At 58.4% G+C, this 16,377-nt stretch overlaps 3 protein-coding genes across 3 annotated transcripts in view; 1 reads left to right on the plus strand and 2 right to left on the minus strand.

Annotated features, from left to right (window-relative positions):
* Positions 1 to 1,082: 1,082 nt before the first annotated feature.
* Positions 1,083 to 3,165, minus strand: FEN1 (flap structure-specific endonuclease 1). The gene is made up of 2 exons (XM_060158983.1): positions 2,958 to 3,165; positions 1,083 to 2,261 (listed from the first exon to the last, which is right to left on the minus strand). The coding sequence occupies exon 2, from the start codon at positions 2,241 to 2,243 to the stop codon at positions 1,101 to 1,103; it is 1,143 nt and encodes a 380-aa protein (XP_060014966.1). The 5' UTR covers positions 2,244 to 2,261; positions 2,958 to 3,165; the 3' UTR covers positions 1,083 to 1,100.
* A 179-nt stretch (positions 3,166 to 3,344) lies between these two features.
* Positions 3,345 to 6,775, plus strand: TMEM258 (transmembrane protein 258). The gene is made up of 4 exons (XM_060158984.1): positions 3,345 to 3,415; positions 5,345 to 5,454; positions 5,921 to 6,057; positions 6,670 to 6,775. The coding sequence occupies exons 1-3, from the start codon at positions 3,413 to 3,415 to the stop codon at positions 6,045 to 6,047; spliced, it is 240 nt and encodes a 79-aa protein (XP_060014967.1). The 5' UTR covers positions 3,345 to 3,412; the 3' UTR covers positions 6,048 to 6,057; positions 6,670 to 6,775.
* Positions 6,776 to 7,807: 1,032 nt separating this feature from the next.
* The window catches only part of MYRF (myelin regulatory factor), a 32,616-nt gene continuing 24,046 nt past the window's right edge, over positions 7,808 to 16,377 (minus strand). The window contains exons 15-27 of the mRNA XM_060158986.1: positions 16,198 to 16,358; positions 16,053 to 16,125; positions 15,689 to 15,777; positions 15,329 to 15,397; positions 14,814 to 14,894; positions 14,573 to 14,658; positions 14,284 to 14,463; positions 13,777 to 14,028; positions 12,358 to 12,463; positions 12,039 to 12,113; positions 11,565 to 11,670; positions 10,116 to 10,190; positions 7,808 to 9,929 (exon numbers count right to left, since the gene is read on the minus strand). Coding sequence (XP_060014969.1) covers positions 9,849 to 9,929; positions 10,116 to 10,190; positions 11,565 to 11,670; positions 12,039 to 12,113; positions 12,358 to 12,463; positions 13,777 to 14,028; positions 14,284 to 14,463; positions 14,573 to 14,658; positions 14,814 to 14,894; positions 15,329 to 15,397; positions 15,689 to 15,777; positions 16,053 to 16,125; positions 16,198 to 16,358 — 1,434 coding nt within the window. The 3' untranslated portion in view covers positions 7,808 to 9,848. The remainder of the gene's footprint in view (positions 9,930 to 10,115; positions 10,191 to 11,564; positions 11,671 to 12,038; positions 12,114 to 12,357; positions 12,464 to 13,776; positions 14,029 to 14,283; positions 14,464 to 14,572; positions 14,659 to 14,813; positions 14,895 to 15,328; positions 15,398 to 15,688; positions 15,778 to 16,052; positions 16,126 to 16,197; positions 16,359 to 16,377) is intronic.

A 16,377-nucleotide genomic window follows, 5' to 3' on the forward strand; every position in this document is an offset into this window, starting at 1 on the left:
TTTCACGATTTACAAACTGGTAAATGCTTGGATGCTATGAAGTAGTTGATCTAAATTGTGAGGATTTCTCAGAGGAGCTCCTTTATCTCACACAGTAGGTGGAAAACTAGAAATTCGTTCAATTTATTAAAACTCCTTTCCCAGCAAGATAAGCTAGGCACCATCCTCTAAATGGCTGAAGTACTGCCAAAGCCGCTTTGACCATTCTATGGAGCACAGTGCCATCTCGTGGCCACTCAAACCACCCATTACTACAGTGCAATTCCAGCATGTTAACTTGGAGTGAAAAGAACATTTTAAACTGCCTGAAACCTGAGGCACTTGAGATGTCTTCAAATGTTCTCAAAGAACAGGACATTCTGGTTACTTTTATAATTTTATTGACTCTTTTCTCCTCATATCTTTCAAAACAAAAAACGCAGCATCTTATCCCAAAGTTTCAACTCAACTAACTCCCTCAGAGAGGCCACGTGAAGCCCCACCACTTTATGCCTCTGAATAACCACTGTAAAGACTAGAGTTATGTACATAGCAAGTTCAGGTTTCTGCCCACCTTAGGACACACAGCTGGTAATCAAACCCTTGTTGCCAACTCCAGGGACTCTGCCTGTCTTATGTCCCGGCAGCTCTTCGCGCCTGTTTAAGACTGCATCTTCCTGATGGCTACCCTTTAGGGTGGGTCAAGGCTGAGCCAAAGAGCACAGTCTAGTCCCCCGGTCACCTCCCACCAGCCCCCAGTTGCCCAGGCAGGAAATCATTTCCAGTCTTTTGTCTCCACCATTTATCTCCCTCTTTCTTCTTCAAAACTTGTTGCTATCACTTTCATGTAACAATGGATTCAGTGTCCATTAAATGGCCTGAGAGGCGGCTTCAGCCTGACATACTTTTCCTGAGCTAAAAAAGAAGAAAACAACAAACCTCTGTGGCCTTTCTGCCATGAGATCACGTAACAAAGGGAAAAGCACTACTGAGCAGGGTGGTGCTAGGGAAGCAATGCAAGGCCCTCCCCACCCCCACGGAGGTTTCTCCAGCGCCAGCTCTTGCGGGGACAACACGGCAGATATTCTGGGGTCAAGGAGGTATAATGAAGGGAAACCCGTTTATTTTCCCCTTTTGAACTTCCCTGCTGCCCCAGTCTTGGCCTTCTTCTTAGCGGACCCCTTGGGTTCTGGCTCCTTGCGCTTAGCTGAAGAGAGGGAGCCGGTCACCTTGAAGAAATCATCCAGGCGGCCCTGGGTGCTGCCCTGGCGGCTCTTGCTCAGCCTCCTGACCCCGCTGCGGATTCGCTCCTCGGAGAACTGCTTTTCACCACACATGAACTTGACGAGCTCTTCTTCGTTCGGCTCGCTCCACTTCAGCTCCACAGACTCCGGGTCCAGCACCTCGGGCTCCAGGAAGAGCTGCTGGGCCTCCTTGTGGAGCCAGTTTTCCGGCACAGGGTACTTGTTGGGGTCGAGCCGACGCAGGATCTCCTCGATGCTCTTGTGCTTCTGGATGAGGTCCACGGCCCGCTTGGGCCCAATGCCCCGAATGGTCTCACAGTAGTCACTGCCCAGCAGGATGCACAGATCCACAAACTGCTCCTGGTTCAGGCCCAGCTCCTGCAGAACCCGGCTCAGGTGGAACTCCTGGATGGGCAGCTTCTTGGCCTCGCTAGCAGTCAGGTGCCGCATGAGCACGGGGCTGCCAAAGGTCAGGCAATCCATGTCCTCGGTGGCCGCGGCGTAGACTCTGCCGGCCTTCACCAGGGCGGCGCAGCTGGCCTCAGCCTCGCTGGGCGCATCGAGGTATGGGATGCCCATGAGGCTCAGGAGATGCTTGCACTCATCATTGTGCTGCTTGGTGACCTTCACCAGCCGCTTCGTAAACTTCTCCACCTCCCCTTCGGCCCCAGCAGCCTGGGCCTGCTGCAGCTGCTTCTCCGCCTCAGCCCGCCGCTCGCTGCGTTTGGCCAGCTCCCCTGACTTCAGCTGTGGCGGCTTGCCGTCAAAAACGTACACGGGCTTGATGCCGTTCTCCATCATTCGGATGGTGCGATAGAACATGCCCATCAGGTGGCTGGTGGTCTCACCCTCCTCATTCTGCAGCACATCCCCCCCTTGGCGAACAGCTATTAGGAACTGATAAATGCTCATGGAGGCATCGATAGCCACCTTGCGGCCAAAGTAGCTCTTGATGTCATTCTCCCGGATGGCACTGGGGGCCACGTCGGCAATCAGTTTGGCCAGTCCTTGAATTCCCATAGCAATACAGAGGGACAGCTAAAAGAGAAAGGCAGGTAAGACAAGGAGGAACTTAAAGGATGCAAAAGGAGGAAGGGTTACCAGGGGTGCTATCTCACCCACTTCACGCCCTCGGCTAAACGTATCTAGCACAACAAAACGACACCAAGTCAGCACCTCGGAAGATGAAAAGAACAAGACAGGCTCCCATCGTCAGGAGACGTACAGTCTAGTAAGGAAGTCCTCTCAATTCATACTAAGGCCTCCTGAGAGTTAACTAACAGACAAAAACCCCGACAAAGATTAAGTGCTCCGTAAACGTTTTCCCTGCAGAACCCACTCGATCCTTTGGTTCGTGCCTCAAGCTGCCCGCTTTGCTAGAACGTGTACCGAGGGGACAATGCCTCGTTAGCCGGGGCATCCTCCCCCTGCGTCCGACAAACGCAGGCAGAAAAGGGATGTGAACGAGTGTAGCTCAAAACAATGTCTCCCCTCCAGGAGCTTAGTCACAATACACAACGACCTCATGAGCTGGGAATTATCTCCTTTCTACAAATGATGAAAGAGGCTCGGAAGTTAAGCGACTGGCCCCGGGCTCAGAGCGGGAAAAGTGGCGGGCCCGCCTGACCGCGAATCCCGCGCTCGCTCCGCCCCGCCCGCGGCAGCCGCCGGCCTTCCCCAGCACCCGGGGCAAAACGGCCCGCCGCTCTCGGAGACGCTTCCGGAGGGGCTCACCTGGCCTCTGGAGCGCTCCGGCGTGGCCCAGGACAGATCTCAGCCCAACTCGCTCCTCAGCCCCGCCGCCTCCTCCACACTAGCCGCTGATACACTCTAGCTCCGCCGCCTTCCAAAGCCCGCGCTCCCGTCACGTGACCTGCCGCGGCGCACAGCCTCCTGGGAAGTGTAGTACATGCCCCGGCCCTCTCGGCCAGCTTCTCTCACGACAAACAGTCCCGCCAGGGTGAACGGACTCGCTCAGCGAGCCGACCCTACCCTTCTCTACCGCTTGCCCCCACTCCACCCCGGTCGCCCCGCAGGCCTCAGATCCCGCCACACCCGAAGCCACACGACTACAAATCCCACAATGCCACCTGTGCAGCTGCACTTCCTCTTCCGGCTGAACAGCGCGCCTGCTCCTGCCGACGTGTTCTTCCGGTGGCTGAGCGGCGGATTACCCTGTGTCCGGCAAAATGGTGAGAGGGTTGAGGGGAGTTCCGGATGGGACTTCGGGGACCCCTCGGGGCCCGTCCCGCGCCCTGTTTTTTCTCGCAGAAGCCTCAGATGTCCAAGGTCCAGAGGGCTGGAGGCTCCTGGATCCTTCGGCTTGGGCTGAGGGGCGGGGAAGGGAAGCCCCTTGCCGTGGACTCCTTAGGCTGAGGTTTTGATGGCATGGGCTTCTGATCTAACGATTTATAAGGATGAGGAGCATGGGGAGCATTTCTAATACCTTCGAGCTTTTATCTCTGTTACTTGTGATCAATCTGTTACCCCTGTCTGGAAAGTTTTTCCCGCCTGCCGAACTCGTACTCATACTACACGGTCCCGGGCAAAAGTCACCTTCTTGATGAAGTACTGACAACTGTCTCGGGCACTTGTCCTCTTTCTCCTGGGAGCCCCGCAACCTATGTACAGACCTCTTGCCACGTGTCATGGACTTCTTTGTTATTTGCCACGCCTCCTAGTGACCACCATCTGACGTGCCTCTGGCCCTGGGATGATGTCTATTCATCTTTGTATTTCCAGTGCCAAACACTGGGGCCGGCAATTGGAGGCTCAATCAATGGCAGCGATTGTCTTTATCATTGTTAGGGGGGCATAAATGTTTACTGAATTGAATTCCAGTGTCTCTGAGAACAATGAGGTCAATTTACTTCTCTAGAGTTGTTGTGTTCTGGATTTTAGAAGCGTTGGCTGGTGGGTGACAATGGAAGTTAACATTTGTACAGAACTTTACGTTTACAGCCCTCTTTCACAAGCATTATCTCATAATCTTCCCTATAACCTTGGGAGGGAAACAAACACCTATTGAGCAACTACTCTATGCCAGGCAGTGAGTTAGATGCTATTGCGTTTGTCGCCTTTCTTAAATCATACGTCAGCCTTGTGAGAGAGTTATTATTGTAATCACTTTACTGAGGCTCATGTTATTCAGTAGAGCCAGAATTTTATTTATTTTTTAAAAATATTTTTTACTTGTTTACTTACTTATAATTTATTTAATTTATTTTATTTTTGGCTGCCTTGGGTCTTCATTGCTGCGCTTGGGCTTTCTCTAGTTGCAGCAACTGGGGGCTACTCCTTGTTGCAGTGCCTGGGCTTCTCATTGCGGTGGCTTCTCTTGTTGCAGAGCCTGGGCTCTAGGCATGCAGGTTTCAGTAGTTGTGGCATGTGGGCTCAGTAGTTGTGGCTCGCGGGCTCTAGAGCGCAGGCTCAGTAGTTGTGGCGCACGGGCTTAGTTGCTCCATGGCACGTGGGGTCTTCCCGGACCAGGGCTCGAACCCGTGTCCCTTGCATTGGCAGGCGGATTCTTAACCACTGCACCACCAGTGAAGCCCCAGAATTTTAAGTTATGTCTTTTGCCTGTAGGTCCTGAGATTCCTTAAGTGTGTAATGGGAAGAATACAAGATTAGGAGTTGAGATCTGGGTACCAGTCCAGAGTCTGTCTTTCAGCAGTGATTCTGAGCTTGACGTCTACAGACATGGGTTCATAAGGCTTCTAAAATTATAAGCAGACTTTTTCTTGTATGCGGTTTGTCCCAGGCAAAGAGTCCATACCTTTCATCACGTGTTTTTCATGGTGGCCGGTGGCCTCAGATAATGTTAAGGACCATTGCATTGATCTGTAGCTAATCAGTCACCTTCTGTGTGCCTCAGCCTCTGACTCTCAGCTGCCCATCTTGTCTCATATTGAAAAGACAAAGTGCCACCTTAGTTTAAGATGTAATTGTTGTCATTCCCAACCGGAATCATTTGACGGTGGTTCTGAAGGATTTCCACATTTCCCAAGCTGAAATAAGCTCCTAGCAGTCACAGCAGCACGAGGCTCCGTGATAACCCCATAGTGCCCCCAGATTGAGGTCATGGGATTCTTTGATGGCTCTGATCTCACGCCTTCCCTTAGGAACTTGAGGCCATGAGCAGATACACCAGTCCAGTGAACCCGGCTGTCTTTCCACATCTGACCGTGGTGCTGTTGGCCATTGGCATGTTCTTCACTGCCTGGTTCTTCGTGTATCCTTTCACTGAGCAGCCAGTGGGCCAGAATTAGTGAGGTGGGAAACTGAGGGAGGGACCATGCTGGGTACATGCACCCTGCCAGTTTTGTTCCGGTGTGGGGATGGGGGATGGTAAGGAGGTTGAGGGAAGGCTATTTGACGTCCAAAGTCAGGTTGTGGCCTTGTTTTCCAGGTTCAGGTGAGCTCAGTTCGCTCCTCCGGTTTCCAGGACAGTGAGCAGAGGGGCCTGGCTGGACTGGAGGCTAGGTACGGGGCCCTGTGGTGTGCTCAGGTGTCAGGAGGTACGAGGGCTAGTCCCGGCTCTGCCGCTCATTAGCTGTGTGACCTAACCCCTCTGGGCTTCATTTTCTTCATGGGTGCTGGAAGGGTGGTAGGAGCACCAGAGTCTAGGTCACCTCTTGGGCCCCTCTGCCCGGAGCCACACCAGCCACCCCTTTGCTTCTCCTTAATTGCCCTGCCAGTTACGAGGTCACCTCCACCAAATACACTCGGGATATCTACAAAGAGCTCCTCATCTCTTTGGTGGCCTCGCTCTTCATGGGCTTTGGAGTGCTCTTCCTGCTGCTCTGGGTCGGCATCTACGTGTGAGCTCCCAAGGGTAAGAGCAATGGCAGGGTGGGACACTGGAGGGGCCTCCCCACGCCCACATCAGCGGGGTCCTTGGGCCTGCATGACCCCTTGGTTAATGGAGTGAGACTCAGCAGAATGGGTAGGGACACCACACACAGGTGCCCCTTTCCCTGTCTCCTAATGGGGATTTGAGCCAAGTGGGACCACCTTTGTCAGTTCTGAGGTCTCCACACTGTCCAAGGCCTCGACCTGGCTCTGGGATATACTACGTAGGGCTGTGGGCACAGGCTTCCCGTGGTTACACATCTGCATTCTTACCTGTCATACACAGTGATTGGAGAGCTGCTGGGGAGTGACCCAGCAAGGGGCCAGGATCTGGGACATGCTTCCAGGAGTAGCCTTTTAGTTAGTTTCAACATTTTCAGTCATTGAAATAAATTTTGACTAAGCGACAAAAAAAACACCCACAACCTTGCTGCAGATGATCCACCAAACAGGTCGCTTAGAATCCGTCGGCTCCGGTGGCCCTGCTTCCAAGGACTGTGCCCATCAGCGCTTGCCCCAGGAGCGTAGGGGTTCGGTGAGAAAAGCGGATGGAAAGAAGGGTCACTGCTCTCATTCTGATACCCCTCTTTTTCAGGTACCAGCCAGGCGGCTTCACTGAATCCCTGCTTTTGTAAATTAGTTTTTTTTACTATGCCGGAAATGTCCCACCTGCTGCTCACAATAAAGGCAGATGTGTGACAGCCCTGCCTGGTGCCCGTCCTGCGGGGTGGGAGTGGTGCAGGTGCTGGGACCCACGACTTCCCCAGTCCCACCCCTTCCCGTTTCACCTTCCTTTCAGGTGGTTCCTGCTTGCTGGGAAGCCCTGCCCTCTGCCTGTGAGAGGGCTATGGGGGAGTGTCTTATCCTTAGAATTGAGGGCTCACCTGTGGGTAGGAAGGGGCTTGGCCTGCCCTCCACTGTGGCTTCTAGTGTAAACTTCTGTAGGAACCCGTACCAGTCAAGTCTGCCCTGGGCCAGTCCCCTCCTCTGAGTGGTGCCGGGGACCCTCGAAAGGCTCAGCTTTTCCCTAAGGTGGCTACTTTTAACCCAGCCAGGGCAGCAGTAGGTCCGTGGGGTGTGGCTAGGGGAAGGGGCTGCTGCATCCTGTTCCCAAGCCGGGCCTGAAGCTACGAGGGATAATGGGGTACGAAGCATCCATTGGGCTCAGGGGCCCCAGTTGGTCCCAGGCCCACAGGCAACCCCATCTCCCACCAGAACAACCTCAAGAAGATGGCGAGGCAAGCTCAGATACAAAGCAGTATTTATACATTTATTTATATACGTATATTTACTTCAGAAAAGAACAGTTCAGGGGACAGGAAGCAAGCAGGCCTGGGGCTGCTCCCCTCTGCCCACTCCAGAGTCAAAGCTCAGGGGCCGGAAGGGGCGGTTAAGTGGGAGGGAAGGGGTGCACTCTGCACACGCAGGCTTTCCGGGGGGCGGGGGCACTTGTGCATCGAGAGGCACTGTGTACAGCTCGAAGCCTGGGGGAAGCCTGGGGGAGATCGGCCCAGTGGCTACAGGAGTAAATGCCAAAAGGGAGAGAGGAAGGGAGGGGTAGGCTGCTGGACCCGGGGTAGGGGATGGAGCCACGACACCCACTCACCGGCACCCTCCAGGCAGCTGTCAGCCTCCAGCAGGTGGCCCACTGGCCTTCCCTGAAGCCCCTTTCCCTCACTGGGCTTAAGGCAACTTTAGTCCAAGGTTGACCTCCCCCCGCCCCCTGCCTTGGCCCCAAACTCAGCACTGAGGACCCCCTCCCCAGGCATGGAAACAGCCAGCTGCCAACCAGATTGGGGCGATGCTGTGTCCAGATGGCTCCAGGGAGCAGTGGAGGGTCACCTTCCAGTTAAGCACAGGGGGGCTGCGGTCCAAGAACTTGTACCCCCACTGAGGAAGCCCCAGAATCCTATTAGAAGGGGCAGGGCTCGGTAGTTGTATGGCATTTAGGGAGGGTTCCCCCGGTGGGAGGAAGGAGAACAGAGCAGCGCTAAGTAAGGCGCGGCCGCCAGCATGGTGTGGGGAGCCATGTAATTCCTATGTCGGAAGGAGGAGCCACCCTGGGGAGGGGGCTGGGAGGCTAGGTATCCTTGCTACCCCCATTCCCCCTGTGTTTCCCTATCCCTAGGAGAAGTGCTTTGATATCCATAGCAGAAGGGGGCCCGTGGTTCCTAGGCTTCTTCAAGATCCAGGTCTCCCACAGAAAGGCCTCCCACTCAAAGCTGAGAATGAGAGGTAGATGGGGCAAGGCCTGGCTCCCAAAGCGGTGGCAGAATATCACAGGGCAAGGATGGCATTTCCGTCCCCATTTCTGAACCCATGGCAGACACGACGAAATGATTTCCACTCTCCTTCCATGAGCCTGGATGTGGCCTCAGAAAGCTCCAGATACCCACTAAGAAAGGTTAACGTTGGCACTTGAGATAAGACTTCTTCCGTAACCCAAGCCCACCACTCTGCTCCTGGGAGGAGTGGGCAGAACTGGGACTACTGCCGAGCACGGGGCCCCCAGCCTGGCTGTCCAAGCCCAGCACAGGAGCCCTCGAATCTGGGGAGGTGAGGCCACCAGCAGACAAGAGTGGAGGGAAAGGCCAGTCCTGGTGGTCGGGAGTGGGGTGGGTGTCTCAAAGCTCCCTGGGACGGATCAGAGCCAGGGCCTTGCCTTTCAAGTGTCCCCCCGGGGCTCTGGCCCACTCCGGGCTTTCCATCTCCATCCTTCGACTCCTGCCCGGGTTTAAGTGCATTTTAGTAATTATTTCATTAATAACAGCAAAAGCTATTTGCATCCACCCACCAGACAAGACCAGCCTGCTGCCTCGCAGGGATTCCCGCTCCTCTGCTCAGAGACCTCTGTGAGCTCTGGAAGCTCCCAGGGGCCCAGGCCGCGGGGCCGCAACGCCATCTGGGGGCTCACAGGGAACTTCCTTCCCTTCGGGATACTCCAGGTTCAAGGGTCCAAGGCTTACCTGGCCCACTGGCTCCCCTGGTTCAGCCAGGCACTAAGTGTACACAAGGCACGTGGTCGGTCGCCAGCCCATCCAGGGCTGGCTTCAGCTGCCCTGGGAGCTCTTGGAGCCAAGCTCTCCCAGGGAGAGGAGACCTCCTGGGCCACGCTTAAAGCTTAGAAGTCCAAGTCCAGTAACAGTCAGACCCTAAGAAGTCTACTACCTAGCCCTCCCCAGGGAGCAGCTTCAAGGGTGAGGGCTGTCTGCCCTCCACTGACTCGTGGGTCCAGCCAAGTCTCTGAGGGCTCGAGCCAAGCCCCTGCCGGTCTCAAAGGCGGACGGGTCCTCTCTCCAAAAGAGGGGTGGCCCCCAGTCGCAGAAGGGGAGGCAGGAAGGGTAGGCTCTGGGCCGAGTCACGGGCTTCCCCCGCCTCTGGGGCGCTGCCGCCCACCAGCCCTCCATTGGCCGAATCCGGACACATGTGAATCGGGCCGGCCTGGGCCCGGCAGGTCTCCCTCCAGCGCCCTCCGTGGTCTGGGGGCGCCGCCAGCAGGCCCAGCAGCTCCAGTGTGAGGACTTCCAGTTTCACCAGGCACGGGGAGGGCCGAGCCGCCTCAGTCCCTCCAAGGAAGTGTCAGCGGCGGGCTCCAGTGTAACACCATGGCGTCCAGTGTGGAGGGGCGCCCGGGCCCCCGGGCCCAGTGTAACACCATGGCGTCCAGTGTGGAGGGGCGCCCGGGACCCCGGGCCCAGTGTAACACCATGGCGTCCAGTGTGGAGGGGCACCCGGGACCCCGGGCCCTGCTGTGGCGCTGCCTCCCTGGGCAGCTCAGTCACACAGGCGGTAGAAGTGGAAGTAGTAGTCTGCAGCCGGCCAGACCGGGGCCTCCAAGCTGCAGTTGGCCTGACCCTGGAGGGAAGGGCAGTGGGAACCAGTGAGGTGGCTCCGGGGCGGGGGCGGGGGGGGGGATGCCAGAGCGCTCCCCGTGCTGACGCCGCCTGACACTGCCCATGTCCCGCCATGTGATCTTCAGTCCCCCCCGCTTCCCCCAAGCCCCACCCTGAACCTCTGGGGGCAGATGGCACAGGTGCTCACCAGCAGTGCCACCCGGAAGTGATAGGTGAATCTGCGGAAGGACAGGATGGTTACTGGCCACTGGTGGGAGGTGCCCTGGGGAAAGAGGGGGGCAGAGGGGTCAGGACAGCTGCGCAGCCCCCCACCTCCTGTCCCATCCCAACTGGCATCCCCCGCCGTGGCCGTCGCAGCCCTGGCTCTGTGGCATGGTTTACAAAGCGGAGAAGCAGAGATCTGAAGAGAGATCGCAGGGCGCACTTTCTACTTCGGGGAGCAACAGCGCCCACCGTCTGTGTGTACTCCGTGCCAGGCAGCCGGGGGCCCACAGCCGCTGCTCTCTTACTGCCTTCCCTCTCACCACTGTGCTCCGGGCACACCCAGGTATTTCGCTCACCCCATCCGCACTGCAGCCCACCGAGGCGGTGCCGCTTACAGACGGGGACAGTGCTGAGTCACCTGCCTAAACACCGGGGACAGTGCTGAGTCACCTGCCTAAACACCGAGGCTGGGCAGAGCTGGGATTCAAGCCCTCCCCGCCCAGGGCCTGAGCCTCTTCAGGGCTCTCACCCACGCCATCCTCTACTCAAGCTATTTTCTGCACCGTTTTTCTCCCCGGCTAGAGAGTGCATTCTTGGAAGGCAAGGCCTGTTTCTTCCCTACCTCTGTCTCCCTTCAGCTGGGCCCAGCACAGGGCCTGGGACAGAGGAGGCCCCAACAGATATTTGTTGAATGAACACACGAGTGGGTGAGAAGAAATTCCCTTAACTTGTGTTGAGAGTCACAACTTCGGGTCACATGGCCAGGGAGGAGCCCGACGGTGACAGGTTCCCAGACCAGGAGGCAGCCCCCTCCACACAGCCCAAGAGATCTTCCAAAGTCACAGATGGAACAATGCCACTGCCCCCGCCCAAGCTTCAGGTCCAGCCTCCTTCCCATCTCCCCGGGCGCACAGCCCTTGCCACGTTTCCAGCTCTGCCAGCGCGCCATGCTCTCCCTGGCCGCCAGGCCTCTGCACCCGCTGTTCCCCTACTCCTGGGACGCTGTCCCCTTTCCTTTCCCCAGCTGATCCCGTATGCTCTTCAGGTCTCATCTTAATCAAACATGACTTGGGGGCAGCTGGCCTGACCCTGAGGCCACACAAGGTCAGCTCTCCCTGCCACGGGCTCCCAGGACGCCCTCCACACGCCCTCCCCGTCTCCACCATTGCGCTCACCCCAGGTTAGGCCTTATGGAACTGTTTTCCTCCCCAGGCCTTCGTCAGGGCAGGCACAGGGCCGGAAGACACTCAGTGGTGAGCGGTGCACGCATGCCCCGCTCCCTGCGACACAGAGGCCCAGGCCCCAAAATGTCCTCCGTGGAGATGCCTGCACTCTGGACTCCAGCTCCCTCTCCTCTCCCGCTTGGGAGCCCAGATGTGCCGGCGCGGAGGAAGCTCTGGCCTGGCTGGCCCACAGCTTCCCAGTCTCCTACCTGGGTGTCCTGGTGGGCATGGAGGCTCTGTGGAAAGCCCCCCTCCTCACACGGCTCCTCCTTTGACATCAGGCTGCACAGTGCCACGGACACGGGGGCCGAGGAGCTGGGAAAGACCCAGTTAGCAGGGAAGTGGGGTTCCGAGCTCCTCCAGCCCAGCCCGCTCCCAGCCAGCCCTCCACTCTACCTCCCTCACCCCGGTGAGACAGGGCACTGAATCCTCACAGCCTGAAAATGATGCGTAGCCGTCAAGGCTCCAGACGGCTACAAACCCTTTCCCATCCACCGTCCCACACAGCCTTCACAGCCCCGGGAGGCAGCAGCCTATTTCACAGATGAGGAACCGATGCCCGGAGGTTGCCAGGTCACACAGCCAGTGAAGCATGGAGCAGGCAATAAAGCTAGCACCCCTCCTCAGCCCCTCCCTCGGCTGCCTGGGACCACTGGGTCCCCATCCCCCACGGCGGCACTCACTTCATCTGCAGGGTCAGGCGGAGGTGCAGCGGCGTGCTGCTGCTGATGGGGATGTGGTAGGTGACGTTTCCAGGCCTGAAAGGGCAAAGCTGGCTCCTCAACAAGGCCACCCTGCCCTGCGCCCCCCACTCCCATCAACTCCTCAGCCCCCAGTCTACAGTGGAGCCCTTCAGGGTCCTGGAAAGGGGCTGCCCCACCTTGAGGGGAAAGTTCCTCCCTGAGGGGAGCAAGATCTGAACACCTGGACCACCTGGGCTCATGTTACCAGAGGGAACCTGTCCTGGGGCGGGGGTGGGGGAAGGGAGGTAGCCAAGCCCACCTGCAGGCATCCTCTGAGGAGCAGTACTGGGACGTGATGGGCATCGAATTCTCCAGCACCTGGATGGAGGTCAGGGACGGCACTGGGTCTGCAAGGAGAGAGGCCACTGGTGCAGGAAGGAGGGTGACAAGACAGGACACAAATGAGAAGCAGCCAAACCTGTCCTTGCCCGAGACTCGAATCAGTCATTCACACCTCAGCAGGAATAAATTTCAGGTTATTCTTTCCAGACTCCCACAACGGCTGGGGTCACGCCACCATCTTCCCCAGCAGCCCTAGGATTACACAGTTCCCATGAGCCTGAGGTGTGCCTCCCTGACGGACCCAGGACACCCACAAGTAGGGATGGGTCTTCCATATCCCCTGCATGGGGCGTACAGGAGCCCGCTCTTCAGGCCCCTGTCCCTGACTGCACACATCTCTTCCCAACTCGGGGTACAGTGACGTCAAGTTGGTAGCTTGAAATCAGCCATGGCGGCAGTATTCACACACACAAATCAGGGCCCCACTGTCCTTCGAAGACTCAGCTTCAATGTCGCCTCCTCCAGGAAAGCCTCCCCGATCATCTCCGCACCTCAGTCCGGATTCTGTGCCCTCCCCAGTCGCCAAGCTGCCTGTGTGTCCCCTCAGAGGCTCACCACGCTGCTGTTTTCGTGTCTGTGAGCCCCTGGGGGCAGGACACATCCATCTCCATCACCCCCGGTGCCCTGTACGGAGCCAGTCACAGAGAAGGGGCCCAGGAAACGGCTGCCTGGTAAGCATCTACCCCGTGGGGTTTCCCCATCACTCTGAACTTCAATCTCGGCAAACCAGTTTCTAAGCTTTTTTTTTTTTTTCTCTTTAAGCCACAAAACCCATCAAATGGAAGTTGATGAGGAAGCCCAGTACCTAGAGCAGAGGTGCCTGGTTGAAGCCAGGAAGGTTCTCGGCCTCCCCTTCAACCTCCAAGGCAGCCCTGGGGATACTTCAGAGAAACCCGGTTTGAAAACCAATAAAGGGTTCTCTAGCTTTGTTAAAACCAAAGGTTTGAGGTTTGGAAAATTGGGGGGACCCTGAACAGTACCCTTCTTGCCCTGGCATGGTGACATAAAAGGAGCCACGTGGACTTGGGATCAAATTCCACCCCTGCCGCTAACAGGCTGTATGACCCTGGGCAAGTCACTTCACCCAAGTTTCCATTTCCTCATCTGAACAATGGGGACGATTCCTTTCTCGCAGGAGTGTTGTGAAGATTAAATGAGGCGATGGATATAATGCTATATAATCAGCCTGGCCTGACTCCTGGGACTTAGTAATGCTCAGCAAATGTCTGTCGACTGACGATTCTGCACCCAGGTATTCTGGTGATGGGCTGGAATGGGCCCCGGCCAGTGAGCCTTGCCGGGTTGGGCTGAGCGGGGGAAGGGGTAGGGCAGGTACCTGGCTGGCTCCAGGCCTGGGTGGGCTGAGCAGAGCTCAGGCCAAGCTGAGGGGCCCCTCGGCGGCCCCGGACATGGAGACCAAGGCTTGGGCTCTTCTTGGCTTTGCCCTGGCCTCCAGGAAAGGGGACCGCAGGGCTGGCCACAGGGTCCGAGTTCTTTGGATGCTTGAAGTAGCCAATGCCGTTGGCTGACAGGCCCCAGGACTTGGCTCTGATGTTGGTGGCTGGCAGCAGGGCCATCTGGCTGGGGCCTGTGGAGAGAACCAGGCACAGGCTGAGAGGCAGGCACGGGCTGCCTCCTGCCCAGCTGTCTTGAGGGCCCGACTGGACTCTGGGTGGCTCCCTTCTATCTCCTGGTCTCCTCAGGGGGAACCCCCAGTCTTTCTCCAGAGCCTCATTCTGGGCTCCAGGAGACCAGACCCTCCCACCAATGAGTCTCTGGGGCCTTTCTTAGGCCTCCAGTAAAAACCCCTCCAACCCAAAACCTGGCCCCAAGCGAGCCATACCTGAGCGGTTGGTGGAGGGGCCGGGACTGGGGCTGAGACCACGGCCAGGATTAAAGCTAGGGGCAGGGGTGGGGCTGGGGCTGGGCGAGGAGCAGCAGACGACTGGGCAGCGGCGGCTGGAGCACAGGTCCAAGGTGCGGAGGGCTGGAGCTGGGGCCGAGCTGGTCAGGCCAGTGGTAACTGAGGAAGCCAGAGGCTGTATGAGCTGGAGTGGGGCAGCAGAGCCCCCGACCCAGAACACAGCCACCGCTCCGCATCCCACCCCTCCAAAGCCACGCCCCGCACGCACCCAGCAGCAGAGAGGGCTGCGAGCCCGGCCGCCCAGTGGTCACAGGGGACTGTCGGAGCTGAGTGGTCCCAAAGCTCTGGCTGGACCTGCTGGGGAAGGGTGGGCTGAGCTCAGAGGGGCTGGGAGAGCCTGAGCAGGAGGCCTGGGAGTCCCAGAGCAGCGGGAGGGGCGCGAGGAGGTGGACAAGGAAGGCAGAAAGGAGGCAGAGGCAGGCGGGAGAGGGCTTGGTCCAGACACGTACCATGGGCACATGGCCTCACTCCCCCCAGGGTGCTGGGGCCGGAGCAGGGCCAGAAGACAGGAAGTGGACACGGCAAAAGAGCTAAGGGGCGGCAGAGAGGAAAAGAGGGGGCAGGCACAGGGGAGGAGAGAAAGAGAAGACACGGTCAGAGATGGCCCAAGGACTGAGGGTGACAGTGGGCAGAAGAGCCCAAGGCCCCACCCTGGCCCTCCTTCCCCTACCCCCTGTTCTAACCTGGGCCGCTCAGATGCCCCCTGCCACTCAGAGGCCCAGCCACCTGGAGGAGCACTGAGTAGGCCAGGGAGAAACATCGGCTTCAGTACGACTGCGAAGCAGCTGCCCCCCTTCCAGAGAGGCCTTCCCACCCACCCCCACAAACTCCTGGCGGGCTAAGAGCCTGAGGTGGAACCCCCTTTAGAGGAGACAGCCTCCAGGGCTCCTCCGATCCCGGGCTGCTCTCCAAAGCCCCGCCCGGCCTGGCAATGGCCCCCGCAGCCAGGCCCCCAGGGACATACCCATCAGTTTCCACCAGGTCCTCCTCGGTGCGCAGGCTCAGCACATACAGTGTAGACATGGACACCACGCTGGGAGCCACAGGAAGGGGCCACTGTTAGAGCGGGAGCCACCACCCGGCGCCCTCTCTCCAGGGCGGGGCCTGTGGTTTTTGCTCCCAGGGGCTGGACTCCCAAGTGATGCCTGTACGCGGGTCTCCCCAGTCCCAAGGGGAGGAGACAGAACGAGGCGGCCCCCCTTCCTTCCCCAAGACCTCAGCCACTTCATCTCCCAGGCCCCGCCCTCCTCTTCCCCCAGGACTGGGCCCGTGGGCAGCCCGACGTCCCTGGCCAGCCGCCCCCAGAGTCTGGGGGACAAGTCACCTGAAGGCCATGACCACCACCAGGGCGATGATGGTTCCCTGCAGGAAGCGCTGGCTGATGCAGGCCTGGCCTGGGACCACAGACGATGACTGAAGACCAAGAAGAAAGGGGGAAAAGGCCCAGACTTAGGGAGCCCATGGTCTGACCCACGGTGGGCTCTGCTGGAGGTGGGGTACTCATCCCCTCGGCGGGCAGAGGGAGAGGAAGGAGAAACCAGGGGCTGGGAGGGCTAGAGGATCCAGAAGCGAGGGGAGGGGAGGGGAAGCGCTTGGAGTCAGTGAGCCTGGAGAGGCGCCAGCTGGAAAGGGAGGCCACGAGGATGGGGAGGCCCCAGTCCCTGGCCCCCATCCCTGCCCACCCTCACCTTGCTGGCCACCTTGGGGGGCCTCTTCTTGTGGGGGACGCTGCCCGCCCGGCTGAACTGGCTCCCTGCGTGGCTGCAGCAAGAGGGCAGGGTCAGAGGTGCCTCTGGGAAGGGGGTCTTGCCCGCCCCGGCCCCGAGCCCCCACCTGAAGGCGCCCGAGCTGCCGGTGGACCTGAGGCTGTCGAGGCGCCGCAGCTTGGCCAGCTTGTGGCTCCAGCGCTCCAGCTCATCGATGCGCGTCTCCAGGCTGTCCGTCAGCTTGCACAGCTCCTTCACAGCACCCACGTTCTCCATGAAGATGCGCTCCTGCCGCGGCAACGGCCAG

This window comes from Lagenorhynchus albirostris, chromosome 9, assembly GCF_949774975.1.
Source record: "Lagenorhynchus albirostris chromosome 9, mLagAlb1.1, whole genome shotgun sequence".
Classification (NCBI taxonomy): Eukaryota; Metazoa; Chordata; class Mammalia; order Artiodactyla; family Delphinidae; genus Lagenorhynchus; species Lagenorhynchus albirostris.

Bases quoted from the DNA above. Each gene is read 5' to 3' on its own strand.
- FEN1 (XM_060158983.1), bottom strand. From the start codon at position 2,243: ATGGGAATTCAAGGACTGGCCAAACTGATTGCCGACGTGGCCCCCAGT.
- TMEM258 (XM_060158984.1), top strand. The intron at 5,455-5,920 runs GTATCCTTTCAC...TTGCCCTGCCAG, and splicing joins TTCACTGCCTGGTTCTTCGT to TTACGAGGTCACCTCCACCA.